Source organism: Alnus glutinosa, chromosome 4 (genome assembly GCF_958979055.1).
Source record: "Alnus glutinosa chromosome 4, dhAlnGlut1.1, whole genome shotgun sequence".
Classification (NCBI taxonomy): Eukaryota; Viridiplantae; Streptophyta; class Magnoliopsida; order Fagales; family Betulaceae; genus Alnus; species Alnus glutinosa.
Window position 1 is genome coordinate 23,235,115 of NC_084889.1, and position 24,430 is coordinate 23,259,544.

Sequence of the window (24,430 nt, forward strand, 5' to 3'; positions counted from 1 at the left end):
ATAAGTGAGGAATGGCAAAATTCATGAGGAATTGCTTGGAAAATTCGGAAGTTCTGAAGAACTCGATCGATCGAACTAAAATTCGATCGATTGAATTTTGCCCGAAGTCAATCGATCGATTATTAATCGATCGATCGAAATTTCCCAGAACTTACTTTTGCAGAAGCGCGCCAGAACACCCAATCAGGAGCTTCTCCACGACAAAAAGTAGTTCTCCCTCTGATTTTCACAGCAGAACACGCTGGTTTCGTGTTCTTGGTTGTCTCTATCAAGAGAGGAACCCTAAAGGGGGCTAGAGGAGTCATTTTACATGGGTTTCTAGCCCTAATTTTCTTCTATAAAAGCCATGGCCATGCCTCCTTGTTGGAGAGTTCAGAGAACAGTAGCTAGGTTTAATTTCGTTCATTTCATAGTGTATTTCAGTAGTTTTTGTTCTTAGACACTTTCTCTTTGTAAAAATTTTCTTTTATTTCCATGTTTGTTCTTCCTTTGCTTGTGGTGTTCTTAGTCATGGAAGGCTAGTAACCTCAACTAAGGTTGAGGATGAAACCTTTCCATTGATGACACTCACACTCTTGTTGTACTACTTGCACATTTGATGATATATCATATTTGTTGCTCAAGTTCCATTCATTTAAATGCTTTATCTTTTGCAATGAATGTGGTTGTTAGTAGATATAGTACATTTAATGTGTTTCAACCGATGGATACATTGTTTTATCGATTTGAATGATGATATCCATTATGATTTGTTCATTGAATGGATACATTGGATGATTTGATTTCAAATGGGTACTCTTTGTGATTTATCTTTGAGTTGGATTCATTTAATGGTTCCAGAGTTTGTGGTTAAGACACTTGAATGACATCCAAAGCTTAATGTTCTTTGGGTGTTCAAGTGGAAACCAAGAGTGTGAGTTGTTGGATTTGGTTTGGTAGATTCCTTATCCTTAGTTCCTTTTAATTTGGATATTTCATTTCATCTCTTTTATTTAGTCTTTTGTTCTTAAATCAATCCTCAAACCTTTGGAACTAGGTTAAAATGAGGTTGATTAAACAAGACACCAATATTTGACCATTTCCCTGTGGATTCGACCTCGCACTTGCACACACTATATTACAAACGATTCGTGCGCTTGCGAGTACTCATTAAAACACACATCAATTAACTAATCCTTCAATGAAATGTTTAGAAATTTATGTTCTGATTATGTAATACTGTGTTTTATTTATGACTAATGATTATGATTAACAAACCCTTCATGAATGTTCACAATGTTTGGAAATTGTTCATAATATTAATAAAATTTTCACAATGTTTAGAAATGTATGTTCTGAATCTTCTGATTATGTCACTACAAGAAAAAAGGCATTTATGGACGGTTTTTTTCTAGACGGTTTCAAAACCATCTGTAAAAAATTTATTATGGACGGTTTGATTAAATTGTCTGTTAGTTTTCGTGTTGGCTGCATTCTGTTGGACAAAATCACTTCTATGTAATGTTGCTGTTTTCACAGGGATGCTGCTTTATCCAGAGTCTACTCTTCAGCTATGTTGTTCGAGAAGATTCTGTGAAGTTTTCAAGGATTTATTTCGGTTCCCTGTCAGCCGTCCGGATGACATGGTATTCTGTCCGGACGCTCATCAGTCAGCAACATCCGTCCGGACAACGAGAACTTTCCGTTCGGATGCACATCAGTGTCTACAAGCTTTGAACAGTTCAAGATTGCATCCATCCGGAAGTAATGGCAAATCGTCCGGACGCTCTTCAGAGTTCGAGAAGATCCCAGTGTTCCAGCGCATCCGTCTTGACGACATGGTTATACCGTCCGGACGCCAGTCAGTGTTTGACAAGTATTAGGGTTTCGACCTCAAGACACAGTTATGGGAAGATGGCTGTTACCGTCCGGACGATGTGTGATCCCGTCCGGACGAGGTTCTCTATAAGGCACGACGTGAATACAAAGTTCAACCGTCCGGACGTCAGACTGCATGGTCCGGACGATCAAGCTTCATATATGGAAATTGCGTGCACCAGTTCAACCGTCCGGACGTCAGCCTTCAAGGTCCGGATGCTCCAAGCCTTATTATGGTAATTACATACAGCCGAACTGCAACCGTCCGGACGCTATGGCAACACAGTCGGACGCGGCCTTGCATGGAAGCTTTCAGTGCTACTTTGGAAAGGCGGTTGCAGTTGATTGTCCGGACACTTGGTCAAGCCGTCCGTACACCCTCGGGTATTTTGATCATAAATGTTTACTCAAATATCGGATTGGGACGAAATCGGCGTCGTTAGAAAGCTGACAAAAAATGCTGTCAACTGACCATCTGGACGGCCACTATAAGCGTCCAGACAGACCCCGTCCGGACGGCCTTGCAGAAAATTCCATAATACTTTTCAGACAAGAAAAACTTGACCCGTCCGGATGGCCCAAGGCTCCCATCCGGACGCGCGTGCCTCAGACTCCATTTCTGACTCAAAATAGGGTTTCCTAAGCCTTTAAATAAGAGGCTCTAGGTATGCCTTCAAGATAGAATTCGGTGGTGAATTCTCCACAGCTTAGAGAGGGTGTTTAGTGAGATATTGAAGATCTGCTAGCTCTCTAGCTTTGCCAGTGTATGATTTGATCAGCTGTGAAGTCTATCTTAGGGGTTGGCCCTAAGGTAAAGGATTCCATTGAAGACCCCTTCAGGTAGGAGACTTGGTTGGGAGGCGCTCGTGTTGGGTTACACGTTAGAGAGCAAGGTACGACCACTGCATCAGGGGTATGTGAGTGTTATTACTTTGTATCTAGTCTTGCCTTCTGAATAGTGGATATCCTGGGTTTGGCTGCCCCGAAGTGGTTTTTCTCTTAATTGAGTTTACACTTCGTCAATAAAATATTTGTCTCCTTTAATTCCGCATTTAATATTTTGTTGCACACTGTTTACACACACTTGTTAAAATTATAAGTCCATTTAATTTTCACTGTCCATAAAATTTCAGACGGTTTTAACTAAACTGTTTGGAAATTTATATTTCTAGACGGTTTAATAAAAACCATCTGTAATTTTATGGATGGTTTTTACCATACCGTCTGAAAATAATTTATTGACTTCTAATTTAAACTAAGTGAGTGTTTGTGTGCAAACAAATATCTTAAATGCGGAATTTAAATGAGACAAAATATTTGTTACGAAATGGAAACTCTATGAAGAGAAAAAACCACTCTGGGGCAGCCAAACCCAGGAAATCCACTATCCAAAAACAAAGCTAGTTACAAGACACTCGTACTCACATAACCCTACGCAATAGTGCTACCTTTAACTTTGACGTGTAGCCCAACACGAACGCTTCCCAACCAGATCTTCCACCTGAAGGGGTTTTTGATGGATTCCTTTACCTTAGGGTCAACCCCTAAGATAGACTTCACACGAACACTTGAACACACACTGGCACCGACTTCGGCTTGAGAGATAGCAGATCTTCGATTCTCCCTAAACACCCTCTCAAAGCACTATAGAATTAATTGTCGAATTCTGTACAAAACACAAACCTAGAGCCCTCTATTTATATACTTTAAGAGACCTCAAAAACTGCTGAGATTCGGACTCTATCTGTCAAGCGTCCCGACGGAAGTTAGCCCCGTCCGGACGGTTTTCTGTGATATCCTTTCAGAAACTGCGTAATTCAATCTTTATTAGGTTTGCGTCCGGACGGTCTTCACTGAAATCCTTTCCACTTTCGAACGGAAATCTAGAGTTATCTGAGTTACTGGATATCGTCCGGGCGTGTTGCCTTGTCATCCGAACAGATTGCAGAAACTTCCCAAACAGTGTCGACTTTTGAGAACAGACTCCTTGTTGAATACTGATTGACCGAGCGTCCGGACGGTGTTGCTCTGACATCCGAACGTCTTCAATGTTTATCTGTAAGACACTGCGGAGCATCCAGATGCCTTCAAAGGCCCGTCCGGACGGTTGCACAGGAACCGGCTGATTTGTCTTGGTTTTTGCAATGGACACTTCATGGGTATCTTCTAGAAGCTTGTGAGCAGTAAATGTCTTTATGTATGAAGATTCTAATTTAAAAATCGACTGTCAAATTTCTGAAGATTGGAAAAACCGACTGTCCTGCAACCATTACATAAAGTGTTTTTGTTTTAACCGGAATGTAGCCAATAAAAATACTAACAAACTCCCCCTTTGGCCATTCTAGGACAAAAACACTTGACCGGTTTGGAAATACATTTCCGGTCTAAACACTAAATATTATAAAAAATTACTCCCCCTTTTTGTCATACAATGACAAAGGGTAAACATAGTATGAAATTGAAACCATAAGTGTTTAGGCAGTACACAAAGTGTCAACATAAATTTAAAATTGTTTGGAAAATAAGACAAGAACAACAAAAAATAAACACTCAATAATCATCATCATTCAGCTTGGGATGATGATATTTCAGGCACTTCTTTATGTCGATCTGGCTCTACTCGACATGCTCCCCGATAAGATTTACTTCTCGCTGAGGAGCTGACATGGAAGTCATGAGCTGTGCAAAAGCAGCCTCAATGTCAAAAGAGGGAGGCACAGCCTGAGATGATGATGATGCGGCTGCTGTGGGAGATCTGGTGGAGGTTGAGGAATAGCGCCTTGAGCCTCGTGCTGTACCCTTTTGTATGCCATAGTGATGCAGACTCTGTTTTACGTGTGGAAGCACATCTTGCACACTATGCTCGAGGTTCGAGATGAGAAGAACACGAGTCTCTCTTTTGGGTGATCACTCAAATCTGCCTTCAGGTCGTGCCAGACATTTCAGACTTGGAGCCCCGCTCACGGATTCCAGATCCCCTTGGCATACAGAAGGGTGGCCTTCTTGAGAGTCAGCTCACTCCATCGAGCTTAAGGCCAAAGATCTGTCACCACAACTTTTGCTAAAAAGTGGTGCATAGGAGCAAAATCATCGATGTTGATCTGGGAGTGGGACTTGTCCTCAAGCTGTGGTCTCGTCCTAAAGAAGTCATGGAGAAAATCAATGCTGGGAGCCTCATCAGGAAACGGAGCTCCAGAGACTGGCAGAACAGGGACCCCGATCACAGAACTAATAAGCTGGGGGTCTATCAGAATAGTCTGGCCTCTGACCATAGTCTGCATGATCAGTCCACGATCATCATCTTGAGTGATGATCATATGGCCATAAAATTCCCGCACAAATCTGGGAAATGCCTGGCAGGCACAGTTGTACAGGTACTCCAGTTGTTCTCCAGGAGCATCTGTGCAATAGGAAGCATAACTGGGTCACATCAATCTGCTCAGAGAAGATTTCGCTCAGATAAGACCTGTCGGGATTGCATACGGTGCACCCGGTCTGCAATTGATTCCTCAATTCTTTGCCTGACTCAGGGAGGAGAGTTTGTTAGTATTTTGGCCTCATTTTGTGTTTGGACAAAATCACTTATATGTAAGGATGCTGCAAACAGGGATTCCACTGTTCAGAGTGAAGTCAGAAGAATTTCAAAGTTCCCTATCAGCCGTCTGGACGATGTGTCATCCCGTCCGGACGCCCATCTATCTACTGCTCCATCCTTCCAGACGATGTGTCATCCCGTCCGGATGCCAGACACTCCAGCATCATCCGTCCGGACGACGTGCTTCTTCCGTCTGGACACTTCACTGTATCAAGAAGCTTCTGTTCCATCTTGCTCCGTCCAGACGTTTCAGCAGCACGTCCGGACGCCTATCAGTTCTCAAACGGTTCACTGATTCTTTCCAAGTTCCAAGAAAGGGAAGATCAATCAACCGTCTGGACAATGTGGTATACCGTTCGGACGAGTATCTCCGTAAGGCAAGAATCGCAGCTCAAAATGAACCTTCCGGACATCTGACAGCTGTGGTCTGGACGCTGGTGCATCGTATATGGTAACTGACGATTTGAGTTCAGCCGTTCGGACGTCTCCTCCTTATGGTCCGGACGCACATGCATCAGATATGGAAATTGCGTGCTGAAGTTTAGCCGTCCGGACGCTCCTGCCCCTTGGTCCGGAGAGCGAAGCCTGTTATGGAAATTACTTGCAGTGTACGTGCGTCCGTCCGGACGATCGAGCCATCCTGTCTGAACGATGTTCTTATACAGGAAAGATTTCTCCGTGAAAATTTCAGAAAATCCTGTCGCACAGTTGTCCGTTCGGACGGTCATGGTCGACCGTCCGAACGGCTCACAGGCTTATTTTCCCTGACGCTCATTCTGACCCCCAGACTATAAATAGGGGTCCTTGGGCACTTAGAGCTGCAAGAATTCGGTGTGAATTCCATTAGAGCTCAGAGACGTGTTATTTCCTCTAGAGCCGTTTTTCAAGTGTGCTGCACTATAAATCGAAGTCTATCTTAGAGGTCGGCTCTAAGGTAAGGAGTTCCATTGAAGACCCCTTCAGGTAAGTGAACCTGGTTGGGAAGCGTTCGTGTTGGGTTACACGCAGAGATCAAGGTACGACCACTGCATCGGTACATGTGAGTGTTACTATCTTGTATCTAGCTTTGTCTTCTAAATAGTGGAATTCCTGGGTTTGGTTGCCCCGGAGTGGTTTTATAACTGAGTTTCCACTTCGTCAACAAAAATCTCTGTGTCATTTACTTTCCGATGTTCCTTAATTTTTATTGACACTTATGCACACACTTTACTTTTAGAAGTCATTTCAATTTTTCAATTGGTATTAGAGCTTGGTACACTCTAAGAAGATTAATTTCTTGAGTGTTTTTATTTTGACTTCTATCATGTCTGAATTGAGTATGGATAATGTTGTTTCTATCTCTCATGATATGAATGTGCATAGAACCATGTTTACTAAGCCTATCATGTCTCATACTCAATCTGGTCCTAAAGGAAAAAGGGTAAGTCAATCTATACCTACTTGTTGTAATCACTGTGGTATTATTGGTCATACTCGTTCAAATTGTTTTCAAATTAGGTCTCAGAAACCTTGGAAAAAAACCCTGATCCCTAGAAAAGATGAACCAGGTTTGGAAGAACAAGTTAGAATGTTGAGTGATCAAATGAAACTCATTAGCGAGAAGTTAGCATCCCTCACCCCTAATGAGCTAAAATCTGTCCTGGTTAACAATCAAAAATCTTCCAAACAAGTCTGGGTTAAAAAGGAAGATAATCTGTGTTTAGTCTCTCATACTGCACTAAAAATTCTTGATACTTGTTTGTGGTATTTGGATAGTGGTTGTTCTAAGCACATGACAGGTGATAAGACTCTGCTCAAAGAAGTTCAGATGGGAAAAGGCGGGCGAAACACCAATGGAGATGGGAGCCAATCCAGAGTCATCGGTAAAGGGATCATCGACATCCCAGGCCTCGGAACATCTCAAGAAGCCTTGTATGTTGAAAGGCTCAAGGCGAATCTCCTCAGCATCAGCCAGTTCTGTGATAATGACTTGGTGGTGCAATTCTCCAAGAAGGAATGTAATATATTTGACAGCAGTGGCAGGTGGCTAATGGGAGGAGAAAGAACTGCTAACAGTTGCTACGGCCTTGCTGGTTTGACTGCAGACCCTCAGATCTTCTGCAACAAAGCAACCATAGATGACAATGAGCTATGGCACCAGAGGTTAGGGCATCTCAATTTCTCCGATATGTTCAAAATTGCAGGCAAAGATGTTGTTAAAGGCCTGCCCAAAATGGAGAAAACTGAAAAAGGAGTCTTTTGGGCGTGTTAGCTAGGGAAACAGACTCGAGCTGCTCATAAGAAGACCTCAGGTATTCGTACTTCCAGAAATCTAGAATTATTGCACATGGATCTCATGGGTCCCACTAGAACTGCTAGTCTAGGTGGGAAAAAGATATATTCTGGTTATTGTAGATGATTTCTCTCGATTTACTTGGGCCATTCCTATTCGAGAAAAATCTGATGCTTTTGATGTAGCTCAGCATTTGTTCAAGAAAATTCAGGTTGAGCGAAATTGCCAGATTATGAGAATCCGCAGTGATCATGGAAGAGAGTTCGAAAATTCCAAGTTTGAAGAATTTTGTCTCTCTTATGGAATCAAGCAGGAATTTTCCTCACCTATTACTCCTCAGCAGAATGGAGTTGTTAAAAGGAAGAATAGGGTAATTCAGGAGATGGCTCATGTAATGATCCACTCAAAGAATCTTGCTCAACACTTCTGGGGAGAAGCTGTAAACACTGCCTGCCATATCATCAACAGAGTCTACCTTAGGCCTGAAACAAACAAAACTCTCTATGAAATTTGGCGAGGTAAGAAACCCACAGTGAAGTATTTCAAAACTTTTGGGAGTAAATGTTATATACTTCGTGACAGGGAAAATCTGGGGAAATTTGATACCAAGAGTGACGAAGGCATCTTCTTGGGATATTCCACAAACAGTCGAGCTTACCGGGTCTTCAACAAAAGAATAGAGACTGTGATGGAATCAATAAAAGTGATTGTTGATGATGAAGAAGTTCAGAGATCTATCAACGGGGAAGAAAAACAGATTGATTCAGTTGATTCTTCAGCAGCTCCAACTAGTATCATTGAACCCCCTTCAAAAGAATCTCTAGATGAATCTTCTCCTACCACTTCGGGTTCCACTCCCATTACTTCTAAAGATGAGGATATTCTAGCTAATCCTCCTAGGCAATCATGAGTGAGGCACAATCCTCCTCCTCAGCAGCTTCTTGGGAATTTAGATGAAGGGCGCAGATTGAGAAGCAGAGTCATTCAGCCTGCAAATGAAGTAGCAAATCAAGTCTCCTACAACTGCTATCTTACTCAGACAGAGCCCAAGAAAGTAGATGAAGCCCTACAAGATGAAGGATGGGTATCTGCAATGCATGAAGAGCTACATCAGTTTACCAGAAATGATGTTTGGACCTTGGTTCCCTGCCCTGCAGAATAGAATATCATAGAAACGAAGTGGATCTTCAAAAATAAAACTGATGAGCATGGTACTGTGGTTAGAAATAAGGCCCGTCTTGTTGCACAGGGATATACTCAGATAGAGGGAGTAGACTTTGATGAAACATTTGCCCCGGTTGCCAGGTTAGAATCCATTCGAATTCTTCTCTCTGTTGCCTGTCACCTTGATTTCAAATTGTACCAAATGGATGTAAAGAGTGCATTTCTGAACGGTGTTCTTCAAGAAGAAGTCTATGTGGAACAGCCGAAGGGTTTTCAAGATCCTCATCATCCCCATAATGTGTACAAGCTAAAGAAGGCTCTTTATGGGCTTAAACAAACGCCTCGAGCATGGTATGAGTGTCTCACCACTTATCTCGTAAGCAAAGGTTTTGCAAGGGGGCAAGCTGATTGAACCTTGTTCATCAGAAATCAAGGTACTCATAAACTGATTGCTCAAATATATGTTGATGATATCATTTTTGGAGCTACTTTAGACTCTCTTGCACATGAGTTCTCTGAGAAATGAAGCAAGAGTTTGAAATGAGCATGATTGGTGAGCTGAACTACTTCCTTGGTCTCCAAGTCAAGCAAACTGCTGAGAGCATCTTCATCTCTCAATCTAAATATACCAAGGATCTGGTCAAAAGGTTTGGATTGGATGGAAAGAGTCGTTCTTGCACTCCCATGAGCACCAGTATCAAGATTAGCAGTGATCTTGCAGGAAAATCAATTGTTCCATCTCTATACAGGAGCATGATATGGAGCCTCCTGTATCTTACAGCCAACCGACCAGACATTGCTTTCAGTGTGGGAGTTTGTGCTCACTTTCAAGCCAATCCTAAGGAATCTCACCTTACTGCAGTAAAGCGTATCATCAGGTATGTAAATGATACCCTTTCTTATGGCATTTGGTATTCTAGAGAAACAAATCTTGTTGTTGCAGGATACTCTGATGCAGATTGGGCTGGAAATGCTGATGATCGAAAGAGCACCTCAGGAGGATGTTTCTATGTGGGGAACAATCTTGTAGCTTTGATGAGCAAGAAACAAGCCTCCATATCTCTCTCCACTGCTGAGGCTCAGTACATTGCTGCGGGTGGCTGTTTTACCCAATTATTATGGATGAAGACATTTTTAGGGGACTACGGATTCTCTCAAGATACTATGATTATCAACTGTGATAATACTAGTGCAATCAATATTTCCAAGAATCCTGTTCAGCATTCTTGGACCAAGCACATCGACATCAGGCATCATTTCTTGCGTGATCTTGTGGAATCCGAGGTAGTATCACTCTCATTCATCCCCACTAAAAATCAATTGGCTGACATTCTTACCAAACCTCTAGATGGTAGCAGGTTTGAGTCTCTTCGAAAAGCCATTGGTGTTTATGCCATGTCCTAGACATGATGTTTCCATGCTAGGATGAACTCTTTGTCCTCTGATAGCATGATGTTGTATTAAAAAAAAAAAAACAAAAAAAAAAGGGGTGCAAAGGGGGTGTTTTTCGTAGTAGGTTAAGTCTTTCACAAGGTATGTTAGCTATTTCGTGTATACTCTCTGCCTTACAAGTTTGTTGAGCATTGATATATTATGCTTACATGTGGGTGTGAACATTAGTCTGACTTGTGCAAAAGTTTTTCCTGCTATTTGTTCTGTTTGATAGTAACTTGTTTCATGTGATGACCTCATGCACTATCCTAGACTCCCCGAAGGTGCATATTTTTCCTTCTCTGACTCTTTGCTCCTAGATTTTTTGGATAAGAGAAGAGGTTCTTGGCCAAAAATGACCACAGGCTTGTTGAACTTAGCACCTATAAATTCTGGCACTCCCTCCAGACTGCAGTATCATAAGTCACAAGCAGTAATTCATCAAAAGTTTTGTGCTTTAAATTGTTTAATCACTGCTTATGTGCTTCATTTTACCTTGCCCTCTATGAGCAAGTAAAAACTTTACCTTGTCCTTCATGGTACAAGTAAAACTGAATATGTGCTGTCACTTAGGGGGAGTGTATCAGATGAGGGTGTCTAGGCCCTAGCAAGTTATAAGGTTTCACTTTTGGCTTATGTATCTTTGACCTTCTCTCTTGTTAAAAATCTGGTGGTTTCTTGTCATTTTTTGTAAAACGCAAACGTTATGGATAATAGTTTTCACACACACACGCTTTACATGAGCTGAGCAGGCTATCTTCTTTATTTTGGCAGGGTAACTTTTGTCTATGGTATGCTTATCTATCACCTCCATGTTCTCATAATATTGACTTGCTCTATGACTAGTTTTTCAGACAAATAATGCATGTGCTACTATCCTTGTGACGGTCCTAACTCTACTGATCTCCCGCTCTTCAGAGGTTTTCTTCAGCAATTCTTTTCAGTCTTTGTAAATGAACAACTGTTGAACCTATATTACTCTGTTTCCCGAGTCCTTCTGAGACCATTAGGGGGAGTAATTTTTATGACAGTTAGTTTTTATTACTCTGTTTACCCTTTGTCCCTTTGTGACAAAAAGGGGGAGTAATTTTCATTTTGGACTGGGAATGTATTTCAAAACCGGTCAAGTGATTTTTGTCCCAGAATGGCCAAAGGGGGAGTTTGTTAGTATTTTGGCCTCATTCTGTGTTTGGACAAAATCACTTATATGTAAAGATGCTGCAAACAAGGATTCCACTATTCAGAGTGCAGTCAGAAGAATTTCAAAGTTCCCTGTCAGCCGTCCGGACGATGTGTCATCCCGTCCGGACGCCCATCTGTCTACTGCTCCGTCCGTCCGAATGATGTGTCATCCCGTCCGGATGCTAAACACTCCAGCATCATCAGTCTGGACGATGTGCTTCTTCCGTCCGGATACTTCACTGTATCGAGAAGCTTCTGTGCCAGCTTGCTACTTCCGGACGTTTCAGCAGCACGTCCGGACGCCTATCAGTTCTCGAACGGTTCACTGATTCTTTCCAAGTTCCAAGAAAGGGAAGATCAATCAACCGTCCGGACGTGTATCTCTGTAAGGCAAGAATCGCAGTTCAAAATGAACCGTCCGGACATCTGACAGCTGTGGTCCGGACGCTGGTGCATTGTATATGGTAACTGACGATTCAACTTCAGCCATCCGGATGTCTCCTCCTTATGGTCCAGACGCACACGCATCAGATATGGAAATTGCGTGCTGAAGTTTAGCCGTCCGGACGCGCGAAGCTTGTTATGGAAATTACTTGCAGCGGACGTGTGTCCGTCCGGACGATCGAGCCATCCTGTTCGGACGATGTTCTTATACAGGAAAGATTTCTCCGCGAAAATTTCAGAAAATCCTATTGCACAGTTGTCAGTCTGGACGGTCATGGTCCACCGTTCGGACGGCTCACAGGCTTATTTTGCCTGACGCTCATTCTGACCCCCAGACTATAAATAGGGGTCCTTGAGCACTTAGAGCTGCAAGAATTCGGTGTGAATTCCATTAGAGCTCAGAGACGTGTTGTTTCTTCTAGAGCCGTTTTTCAAGTATGCTGCGCTATAAATCGAAGTCTATCTTAGAGGTCGGCTCTAAGGTAAGGAGTTCCATTGAAGACCCCTTTAGGTAGGTGAACCTGGTTGGGAAGCATTCGCGTTGGGTTACACGTCAGAGATCAAGGTACGACCACTGCATCGGTACATGTGAGTGTTACTATCTTGTATCTAGCTTTGTCTTCTGAATAGTGGAATTCCTGGGTTTGGTTGCCCTGGAGTAGTTTTTCTCTTAACTGAGTTTCCACTTCATCAACAAAAATCTCTGTGTCATTTACTTTCCGCTGTGCCTTAATTTTTATTGACACTTATGCACACAATTTACTTTTAGAAGTCATTTCAATTTTTCAGTTGTTTAAAGACATAATTTCTGGACACAAAAAAAAAAATCACAGACACAAATCCATAAAAACATTAATTTCAATTAGTCCAAAAAAAAATTGGGTATTATTACGACTGTAAAATGGACTATCCAAAATTTTACAATATCAAGAAAACACAACCCAAACATATAGAGAACCAAATAGACATAATCCCAACCCAACTAATAGTATATTTTGAGAAAAAAATACATATTAAACTCAAAATAGTAAACACCTAACAACAACTTATTTTAAGCAAGAAAACTTAAAATAAGGTAGGAAAAGAGTACATGAATATACCTGGGGTGGAGATAAAATCCAAAGACGACACATGCACGTGAGAACTATGCATAAAAAGTACTAGAAAAACGTACAAGACGACAAAACAACACAAAAAGGAGGCCAAAAAGTGAGCTGCGGTGCGGGGAGAAAACGATTTAACCCTACAGGGTTCACCGTTCGAACGGAACATAAGTAACGTCCGAACGTTGTGCCATGTAAACGGTTGCGAAAATACGGCCATCCGGACAAGAACCATAAACGTCCGGACGAATAAACCGTTTCGTCTGGACAACCAGAATATCAGTCCGGACGTTCAGGATAACTGTCCGGACGTCCCCAAACATACTGTCCGGATGCTTCACAAAAAAAAATCTGAAAAAGAGAGGAAAAAGAACAGAAAAAACATTTCCAAAAATAATTTCCAAAGCACACATGTATATAACACTGATATCTTAGTTCAATTAGCATTAAAAAAAATCCAAGATACAATTGAGAGTTATGTTTTAATCATCACAATATTTTCCCTGTGGAAGAACATTTTTCAATAGAAAACTTAATTCAAGCATTGAGTGTGTGTGTGAAGGCTTTCTTAATAAGATATGAAGTATGCTGATATGACTTAAAACACCCGGATTTTTCAAAGAAGAGAGAAAATCAATGTGAGATCAGTCAAAAGTCAAACCTTATTATGCTAGGGCCTAGTTACCTTCATCTGATACACTCCCCCTAAGCTGCAGCACTTTTCTTTTACTATGTCCTTTAGTGGCCGTCTATTTCCGCAATGATGTGGTCACTAACTGTTCTTTTAGGGACAAGATCAAGAACAGATTTAGCATAAGCAGTGGATCTTTTTATTTATCCATGTTTATTCAGATTTGAATGCCTTTTATCACTTGGTGCTGCAACCTAGAAAGAATGCCAGAGTTTATGGGTTCTAGGTTCAACTAGCGAGTTGGTCAATTTGACCATCTTGGCAAAAATCTCTCCCATTTAAAAAAATTCAGAAGCTACAAGTCAGAGGAGAGACACAAATACCTTAGGGGAGCCTTGGATAGTGCACATTTTTCATCGCAAGAGAAAAACAACTATCTAAAATGGATGCCATTGGAAAACTTCGCAGGTAAAAAAAAAACTCTTAGTTATATAAAGGTAATTAAAAAAATGCATCAGAAACTGAGACATCAGTTAAACATACATACGATATCTGGAAGTTATAAAACAAGAAAAACTTTGTATCCTTTTAACCCCCTTTTTTTTATTAAAAAAAAGCAAACATGCTTTCAAAATAAAGAGAGTAGGGTCGACCAAGCATGTATGGTAAAAACAAACCTGACCTCAGGGAGAGAGGTTTGAGAGTAACAAGATAGAAAAAACAGCCGCTCGACGTGCTTTTACTATCATCCCTATTTAATACCTACAGAATTTTCTCAAGACAACCCAAGAGGGAATATAGGGATAGAAAAGATGGTTCCAAAACAACATGCAAAGTTTTTATAAGATGATAAAATAAAATAAACTATGCAAGTGTACCTGTCATGCTCTAGGATTTAGGAACCAAAATCCTAGGCATGTGTGGCCTTACCTACTTGGTAGGTCTGTTCCCCCTCGGGGAGTGAGTGTTTTCATCCTTGTCCTGTTCTTCCTTCTGAAGCTATAAAGTCAGAAATCTGACCAGATCTTGCATGAAAGTACTGGTGGAAGATGTTCCTTCAGAGGAGATTTCCCTTGCTGTAGTTTTCTTGGGGACCCAAGTCTTTTTCTCCTGAGTAGGCTTCTGTAGCTGCTGATGCCTTGGAGTATGATTTCTAGGCGGTGATCTATGCTGCTTGGGTGACTTAGGTGGAGAACACTTAGGTCTGACATGACTGCTAACTCCACATTGGTGACACATGGGAGTTTTAGGAGCCTACCACTTTTTCTTCTGCTGAACTTGCTAATGTGGGCACTTAAGTTTGATGTGCCCTAGCTTGCCACAGTGATGGCATGTGGGAGGCTTTCTCCTGATGGGAAGCTTGAACAGAGGTTGAGAGTTGACAGGACCTTCTCCTTCCGTAACAACTTTTCCCTTATCCACTTTTGGGGGTCGAGAGTTGGGAATAGATGGCTTCACAAAAATGGTCTTGGAGGTAGAAGGAGTATCAGAAGTAGGAACATACCTGAGTCCGGTCTTGTCAGTTGGGCACTTTTGAATGGTGAGCATGCGAGTGAGCTTTTGGTCTGAGAGTCTTTCTAGTTGTAACTGTGTCTCCAGTAGCCTCTCTTCTAAATCATTGATCTTTATGAGCATAGAGGTCTTGTCAGTCCTGAGGATGTTCAGCTCTAGTACATGCTGCTTGTATTTCTCCCTCAGCTTTAGGAATTCTACATATTGAAGTTGATAGGCTGACTGCATATCTTTTCTTCTTCACTATTCTCAGAATAGTAGGACTGAGAATCCTCCTTATCTTCATATGGGGCAACGAATGCCAGGAATTTTTCTTCCTCAGTAGCTTCTTCTTCTTTCTCAAACTCATCGTTGATTTGCACATTTAGTCCTGATGTACCCAAAGCCTGAACATTCGAAGCACTGGGGACCCCTCGGATCTTTCTTTTCTCCTTCTTCTTTATCAGTTGTGTGAGGAGCCTTTCTTAATCTGTCAAAGAACTACTTCTTGAATTTATTATTCTTCATAAAGTGCTTGAAGTTCTTGGCTAACATTGCCACTGCATCTTCATCAACATCCGAGTCTTCGTCAGATGAGACTACGGATTTCTTCTTGGAAGCCTTAGATGCTTTGAGGGCAATAGTCTTTGCCTTTCTGATCGGTGGTAAGGAGTATTCGTATGTCTGAAGAGATCCTACCAGCTCTTCAATCTTCATCTCCTCCAGATCTTTGCTTTCTTCTATTGTTGTCACCTTAATCTTGAAACGCTCAGGCAAAGATCTTAGTATCTTTCAGATGAGTTTTACACCCGAGATTTGCTTCCCAAGACTCACAATCGAGTTTCTTAGGTCACCAATCTTAGTGTAGAACTCTCCGAATGTCTCATTTTCTAGCATCTTAATTTCTTCAAATTTAGAAATCAACATTTGAAGTTTAGCAGATTTTACAAGTTTTGTGCCTTCATATGTTGTTTCTAGAATTTGCCATGCATCTTTAGCAACTTCACAATTTGAAATTCTTGCGAATTCAGATGGTGAAAGTGCTTGACATAGTATATGGAGGGCTTTATCGTTGGACAGCTTTGCGCTTGTTTGAACAACAATAATTGCGTCTGTTTCTTCTGGTTTAATCCAACCAGTTTTAACAATTTTCTAAACTTCAATAGATTTTAAAAAGAAGCTCATTCGGGCTTTCCAATAGCCATAGTTTGTTCCATCAAAGGACAGAACATAATTAAGATTTTGAGACATAATAATCAAAAACAGAAGTCAAAAGGATACACTCAAGAAATAAATCTAAAACAGAGTGTACTAGGCTCTGATACCAAATGAAAGTAATTTATTGACTTCTAATTTAAACCAAGTGTGTGTTTGTGTGTAAACAAATATCTTAAATATGGAATTTAAATGAGACAAGATATTTGTTACGAAGTACAAACTATATGAAGAGAAAAAACCACTCTGGGGCAGCCAAACACAAAAAATCCACTATCCAAAAACAAAGCTAGTTACAAGACACTCGTACTCACATAACCCTATGCAATAGTCATACCTTCAACTCTGACGTGTAGCCCAAAACGAAGGCTTCCCAACCAGATCTTCCACCTGAAGGGGTTTTTGATGGATTCCTTTACCTTAGGGCCAACCCATAAGATAGACTTCCCACGAACACTTGAGCACACATTGGCACTGGCTTGAGAGCTAGCAGATCTTCGATTCTCCCTAAACACCCTCTCAAAGCACTATGGATTCACTGTTGAATTCTGTACAAAACACACACCAGAGCCCCCTATTTATAGGCTTCAAGAGACCTAAAAAATTGTTGAGATTCGAACTTTGTCTGTCGAGCGTCCGGACGGAAGTTAGCCCCGTCCGGACGGTTTTCTGTGATATCCTTTCAGAAACTGCGTAATTCAATCTTTATCAGGTTTGCGGCCGGACGACTTGACCGAGCGTCCGGACGGTCTTCACTGAAATCCTTTCCGCGTTCGAACAAAAATCTGGAGTTATGTGAATTACTGGATATCATCTAGACGTGTTGCCTTGTCATCCGGACGGATTGCAGAAACTTCCCAAACAGTGTCGACTTCTGAGAACAGACTCCTTGTTGAATACTGATTGACCGAGCGTCCGGACGGTGTTTCTCTGACGTCCCAACGTCTTCAATGTTTATCTGTAAGACACTGCGGGGTGTCCGGACACCTTCAAAGGCCCGTCCGGACGGTTGCACAGGAACCGACTGATTTGTCTTGGTTTTTGCAATGGATATTTCATGGGTATCTTCTAGAAGCTTATGAACAGTAAATGTTTCTATGTATGAAGATTCCAATTTAAAAACCGACTGTCAAATATCTGAAGATTGGAAAAATTGACTATCCTGCAACCATTACATAAAGTGTTTTTGTTTTAACCAGAATGTAGCCAATAAAAACTACTAACACCGTCCATAAAATTTCTGTTTCAGACCATTTCTTTTGAAACCGTCTGGAAATTTTTTTCCCCACGCCATGTCATCAATCCGTGTGATGCCCCCAAATTTCACCACATCCATCACATTTTTTTCCAAGCCAAAATCACAACTGTCCATTTCTTTTGACAGCTAAAAAAATTTCCTAGCCAAAATTAATTAAATGGAATATATATAGACGTCCATTTGCACAACAAGACAGAGGTCCTAGATCCAACCGGCCGCCAAGATGCTCGTCGAGCTCTTCAAGTCCCAGGACTCCGTTGTCGGCGACGGCACCTCCACAAGGCAGCCACCAAAGCCGTCGAGGTCCTCATGACCATGGTCGACCCCGTCGAGCTCTTCGATCGTGACTCTCTCATCAAGTCTGCCAACACCTCCCTAAACAGTAAGGTTGTCAATCAATAGTCCACTCTCCTTGCTCCGCTAGCCGTCGACGCCGTCCTCTCCGTCGCCAAACCTTGAGGAAACAAAAAAATAGAAAAATTTGAGGAATCACTACCTGAGCCGAGCCTTGGAGAGCTCCCAGTTGCAGCGAGAGTAATGGCGAGTGAGGTCAGCGACTTGGTAAACCCTAGCCACCGATCCGATGGCCATGGACAAGAAATCGACGATCCAATCGAGCATCAAAAACCCTAGATTGAACGATTCAGTCAACACGCTTGGTAGGCCTAAGGACACGCCGTCCTCTCCGCTAGCCATCAACGTTTCCTTATCTGGACAGAAATATCGAGACAATTTCAATAAAAGAAAAAAAGAAAAATCGAGACAGAAAAAGAAATAAATGGCATGGATATATATATATATATATATATATATATATATATATATATATATATATATATATATATATATATATATATATTATTAATTATGGATGGTTTGGTCAAAACCATCCATAATTAATAATATATATATATATATATATATATATATATATATATTATTAATTATGGATGGTTTTGACCAAACCATCCATAATTAATAATATATATATATATATATATATATATATATATATATATTATTAATTATGGATGGTTTTGACCAAACCATCCATAATTGGTTCTGGACGGTTTGTGCCAAACCGTTTGGAATTGCGGACGGTTTGGCCAAAACCGTCCATAATCCGGATTAGTGACTCATTGTCCTGGACGGTTTAAAACCGTCCAGAAAAAACCGTCTGGAACGAGAATTCCTGATTTTTTTTGGTAGTGTGTAATGCTGAGTTTTGTTTTGTTTATAATTAAAGAACAAAAAGATGAACAAAAAGAATTGTCAAAATACTAGGTAATTCTTAATATCCTTGAAAAACTATGAACAAAACTTAAATATAAAAAATTGTGCGGAGATTAGCAACTATGAACAATCCATTTTATGAAAAAAAAAAAAAAACAAAAACAAAACAAAACAAAAATGAGCAGAGATTAGAATCTTTAAAAGAATATGAACTGAAAAATTAAAAGTTGACAGTTTTTTAATTCACATGAATCATATGTTTGTTTTGTTTTATTTATGATTAATGAATTTAAAGATGAACAAAAAAAATTGTGCAAAAAACTAGGTAAATCTCAATATCCTTGAAAAATTTGAACAAAACTTAAATATGAAAAGTTGTGCAAATTTGAAATTTCGTAGCCGTTCAAAAAAAAAAAAACAAAAAAAAACAATGAACAATCCATATTTTTTTTTAAAAAAAAAATAAGGGACAGAAATTAGAATCCTAAAAGTTGACAATTTTTTAATTAAAAAACTTAAATATAAAAAGTTGTGCAGATTTGAAATTCCTTAGCAATTAAAAAACCGATGAACAATCTTTTTTTAAAAAAAAAGAAAAAAAAATGGCTGAAATTAAAATCCTAAAAGTTGACAGTTTTTTTAATTACAAAACTTAAATATGAAAAGTTGTGCAGATTTGAAATTCCGTAGCAATTAAAAAAAAATGAACAATCTTTTTTTTTAAAAAAAAAAAGGGTGCAGAAATTAGAATCCTAAAAGTTGATAGTTTTTTAATTACAAAACTTAAATATGAAAAGTTGTGTAGATTTGAAATTCCTTAGCAATTAAAAAAAAATAAGGAACAAACCATTTTTTTTATGAAAGAGGGGAGGGGGGTAGAAATTAGAATCCTAAAAGTTGATAGTTTTTTAATTACAAACTTAAATATGAAAAGTTGTGCATATTTGAAATTCCTTAGCAATTAATAAAACAATGAACAATCTTTTTTTTTTTTAAAAAAAAAAAAAAAAGAGGGGGCAAAAATTAGAATCCTAAAAGTTGACAGTTTTTTAATTACAAAGCTTAACTATGAAAAGTTGTGCAGATTTGAAATTCCTTACCAATTAAAAAAACAATGAACAATCTTTTTTTTTTTTTTTTTCAAAAAAAAAAAGGCAAAAATTAGCATCCTAATAGTTGACTATTTATTAATTACAAAACTTAAATATGAAAAGTTGTGCAGATTTGAAATTTCGTAGCAATTAAAAAAAATAAAAAATAAAAAATAAAAAACAACGAACAATCCATTTTTTTTTTTAAAAAAGAAAGGGGCAAAAATTAGAATCCTAAAAGTTGACAGTTTTTTAGTTACAACACTTAAATATGAAAAGTTGTGCAGATTGGAAATTCCTTGGCAATTAAAAAAAAAAAAAAATGAACAATCCATTTCCTTTTAAAAAAAAGGGACAGAAATTAGAATCCTAAAAGTTTACAATTTTTTAATTACAAAACTTAAATATGAAAAGTTATGCAGATTTGAAATTCCTTAGAAATTTAAGAAAACAATGAACAAAAAGATGAACAAAAAAAGAAAAAAAAAAAAGGCAAAAAAATAGGTAAATTTTAATATCCTGAAAAACTATTAACAAAACTTAATATGAAAAATTGTACAGATTTGAAATTCCTTATTTTAGCAATTAACAAAAAACAATGAACAATCTGTTTTTTTTTTTTTTTTTAAAAAAAAAAAAAAACACAAAAATGGATAGAGATTAGAATTTCAAAAGTTGATAGTTTTTTAATTCACATGAATCTTATGATATGCAAACTTCAATTCTACTCTCAAATTAAAAATTCAGACTGCAACTCAAGCTTGAAGTTTCGAATACTTGTTTTTTCTTTTTTCTTAACAATAGCTTATATAATATTTAAAATTTAAAAGGCATGGAGAGTGATTCGCATGAACTTAAGCCAATTGAAGAGTATGAGAATGAGGATTCTCTTGAAATTAGTCATGGTGCTACAGTTGAAGCAACCATTTAGTTGGTTCAAGATACTGCTACTAATGAGGATCCAAATGAAAAGAATGTATATAAGAGAAAGCCTAGGAGGAAGACTTCTACAGTGTGGAATCATTTTGAGCAAGTTGAAGTGTGTGGTGTAAAAAAAAATCAATGTAAATGGTGTAAGAGTAAATTCACCATATCAAAATCAAGTTGTACATCTACCTTGGGTAGACACTTGGAGTCGTGTTTCAAGTACGTAGGTTCAATGAAGAAGCAGAAGGTTTCGTCGGTTGATGGTAGTCAGTTTGGTGGTGTGGGCAATATTTCAAATTTTCAGTTTGATGAAAGTAAGGTGAGAGAACTTTTAGCTCACATGATGTTGTATCATGAATATTCTTTTAGAATGGAGGAGCATATGTTATTTAATAAGTTTATGAAAGCTTGTACACCGCATTGGAAAAAAATTTCTCGAGCTACCGCTAAGTGTCGTTGCTTTGCCACTTATGAATTTGAGAAGAAGAAGTTGAAACCTTTACTAAATCAGGTTCCCAAAGTTAACATCACAATTGACAAGTGGACTTCTTATCAAAAAGTTTCTTATATGGTTGTGACATGTCATTTCATAGATTCTGGATGGCAATTAAATAAGTGCGTGTTGAATTTTCGTAATATTCCGCCTCCACACTCTGGACTTCTTATAGCTGATGCACTTCATAAATGTTTTAGAAACTGGGGTATTGAGAGTAAAATTTGTTCAATCACTGAAGACAATGCCAAGGCAAATGATGTAGCAATGAGGCACTTGAGAGATGTTTTTAATATGAGAAAATCACTTGTTGTTGGGGGCAAGTTTTTTCACGTGCATTGTTGTGCACACATAACTAATTTGATGGTTCAGGATGGTCTTGGCAATATTGGAGATATTGTTGATTGTGTGAGGGACGGAATTAAATTCCTGGTAGCATCAGAGGGAAGGTTAAAGCAATTTACTGAAACTACAAAGAACTTGCAGTTGTCATCAAAGAAGCTGTTTTTGGACGTACCAACTCGTTGGAATAGTACATATTTGATGCTATTAGCCGCATACGAGTTTAAGGGTGTATTTTCTATGTATGGATACAACGATCATCAATTTATTTGGGTGCCATCGCATGAAGATTGTGATAAAGTTAAATCTGTTTGTGAACTTTTGGGGGTATTCAACCGAGTAACCAAGATTGTATCTGGTAATGACTATCCAACATCAAATTTATTCCTTCCTAAAATTTGGTGAATGAAAGAGGTTCTAATCAAGAAATGTGATGATGAAAATGACCACATCAGATCTATGGCACACCGAATGAAAGCCAAGTTCGATAAATACTGGGGCGAATGCAATTTGTTGATGGTAATTGCGGCAATTTTGGACCCAAGGTTTCAGTTGGTATTCATACAATTTTGCTTTCCGAAGATTTATCCCTAACGAGTTATGCGACTCATGCCTCACTTCAAATGAAATAAGCCATGCTTTCTTCATCTTCATTACTACTCAGGCTTTGGATTCTTTGAGCAGAACTGGAGGAAGAGTGGAAGACTGCGGTTGAGATATGTTGACTGTTGAGACGGCGGCAGATTTGCGTAAAGAAGACGAAAGGAAAAGAAGAGGTGAAGCCTAAATAATCATTTTCGTTGATTATTGAAGGCCTTAAGGGTAAAATTGTAAAAGGTGGGAGGTTGGAAGACTCTATAAGCCACGTGGTGGATGAGGGTTGAAGTTTTTTTCAATGTGATTTACAGCTATTAGTCACTCACTACTAACTCCAAACGATGTGTTTTGCTATTCATTTTTTTTTTAATAAACTAGAAGCTTCAAGCCATGAATCATTTAACCATAATTCCCTAAACAAAAAATAGTAAAAAGTAAAAATGCTCGCAGGAGTCGTAGCCTCTATTCTTTGTTTCCCTCATCTTCTTCTTCCATCTCAGACTATCTTTGTCTTTCTCACTCCTCCACTTCTTCTTTTTCTGGTTATTCTAGGGTTTGCGGAATGGTGACCATGGAGAGCAAGAGCTTGATAGGCCTCGTGAATTGGAAACAAAGGGCAACAGGCATGGCTGATTTTTCAACGCTCGCTTCAATACTCTGGGATTGTGTCCTTGTCCATAGGTTAGTGTTTCTCTGTTGTTATAATTTCTCTATTATTTGTTTGGTTCTTGAGAAAATCGAGGAAACGAGAAATTTTGTGATTTGTTTCGCTATGGTTTGAATCCGCCTCACCCTGCACAACCTGTACCCCCCACCCTGCAAGTACCCGCCCCTCACAGTTCCACTCTGTAACACGCGGTTCACGAGTTGAGAATTCTCAACCCGCAGGGGTGCAAGGCAGGGGCAAAACGGACAAATATTTGCCCCGCCCCATGCACACCCCTTCTCCGGACAACGTGATATTCCGTCCGGACGCTCTACTGTCCAAGCATCATCCGTCCAGATGACGAGAACTTTCTGTCCGGACCTTCCTATGTGTCAAGAACCTCCGAACTGTTGTAGCTTGGATCCATTCGGATGTCTCAGTAACACGGCCGGACGCCTCTCAGTGTTCGATAAGGAGAAGGACTTCCTTCCAAAACACAGATATGGGAAGATAGCTGCAACCGTCCGGATGATGTGTGATCCCGTCCAGACGCTATCCTTGATAAGGCAAGTCATGCATACAAAGTTCAACCGTCCGGACGTCAGACTTCATGGTTTGGATGCTCATAGCCTTGATATGGAAATTGCTTGCAGCTAAAGTACAACCGTCCGGACGTGGCCCTATTCAGGAAAGAATATCCTGTGAATTTGGAAAGTCGGTTGCTCAGTTGTTTGTCCGGACACCCTCAGCTACCATCCAGACTCCACTTAGGAAAATCAAACTAGACTCAATTTTGGATATCTGAAGCCTATAAATAGAGGCTCTTAGGCATGTTGTTTGTAAGAATTCAGTAGTGAATTCCGTAGAAGCTTAGAGATTTTATTGTAATAGTTATTGTGTTGAAGTGTCCTCTCTCAAACCGTTGCCAATGTTGTTGCTGTGCTGAACTGAAGTCTATCTTAGGGATTGGCCCTAAGGTAAAGGATTTCATTGAAGACCCCTTCAAGTAGGTGACTTGATTGGTAAGCGTTCGTGTTGGGTTACACATCAGAGTGCTAGATACGATCGCTGCATCGGGTATTTAAGTGTTACTATATATGTACAAGCTTTGTCTTCTGAATAATGGATATCCTGGGTTTGGCTGCCCGGGAGTGGTTTTTCTCTTAATTGAGTTTCCACTTCATGAACAAAATATTTGTCGCTTTATTTTCTGCATTGTAATATTTTGTTGCACACTATTGCACACACTTGATAAATTAGAAGTCCAATAATTTTCAGAGAAGAAGATGAAGGGACACTTTTTACCCTTTGGATACACACAGACGTTGTTTCAATGGCTTCATATGCTGAGACAAGGTGCAATATCTGTTGATGATTACACCGAAGAATTCTACTAATTGGTTATTTGAAACGACTTGTTAGAGACCGAGGAGTAGTTGGTGGTGCAATAGTTGGGCG

At 39.6% G+C, this 24,430-nt stretch overlaps 1 protein-coding gene across 1 annotated transcript; it reads left to right on the top strand.

The window, feature by feature from the left end:
- Positions 1 to 21,126: 21,126 nt before the first annotated feature.
- LOC133866221 (zinc finger BED domain-containing protein RICESLEEPER 2-like) lies at positions 21,127 to 22,134 on the top strand. The gene has a single exon (XM_062302760.1). The coding sequence runs from the start codon at positions 21,127 to 21,129 to the stop codon at positions 22,132 to 22,134; it is 1,008 nt and encodes a 335-aa protein (XP_062158744.1).
- The last annotated feature ends 2,296 nt before the right edge of the window (positions 22,135 to 24,430 follow it).

What these genes read in the sequence shown, in the direction of transcription:
- LOC133866221 (XM_062302760.1), top strand. Translation starts at nt 21,127, where the DNA reads ATGAAGAAGCAGAAGGTTTCGTCGGTTGATGGTAGTCAGTTTGGTGGT.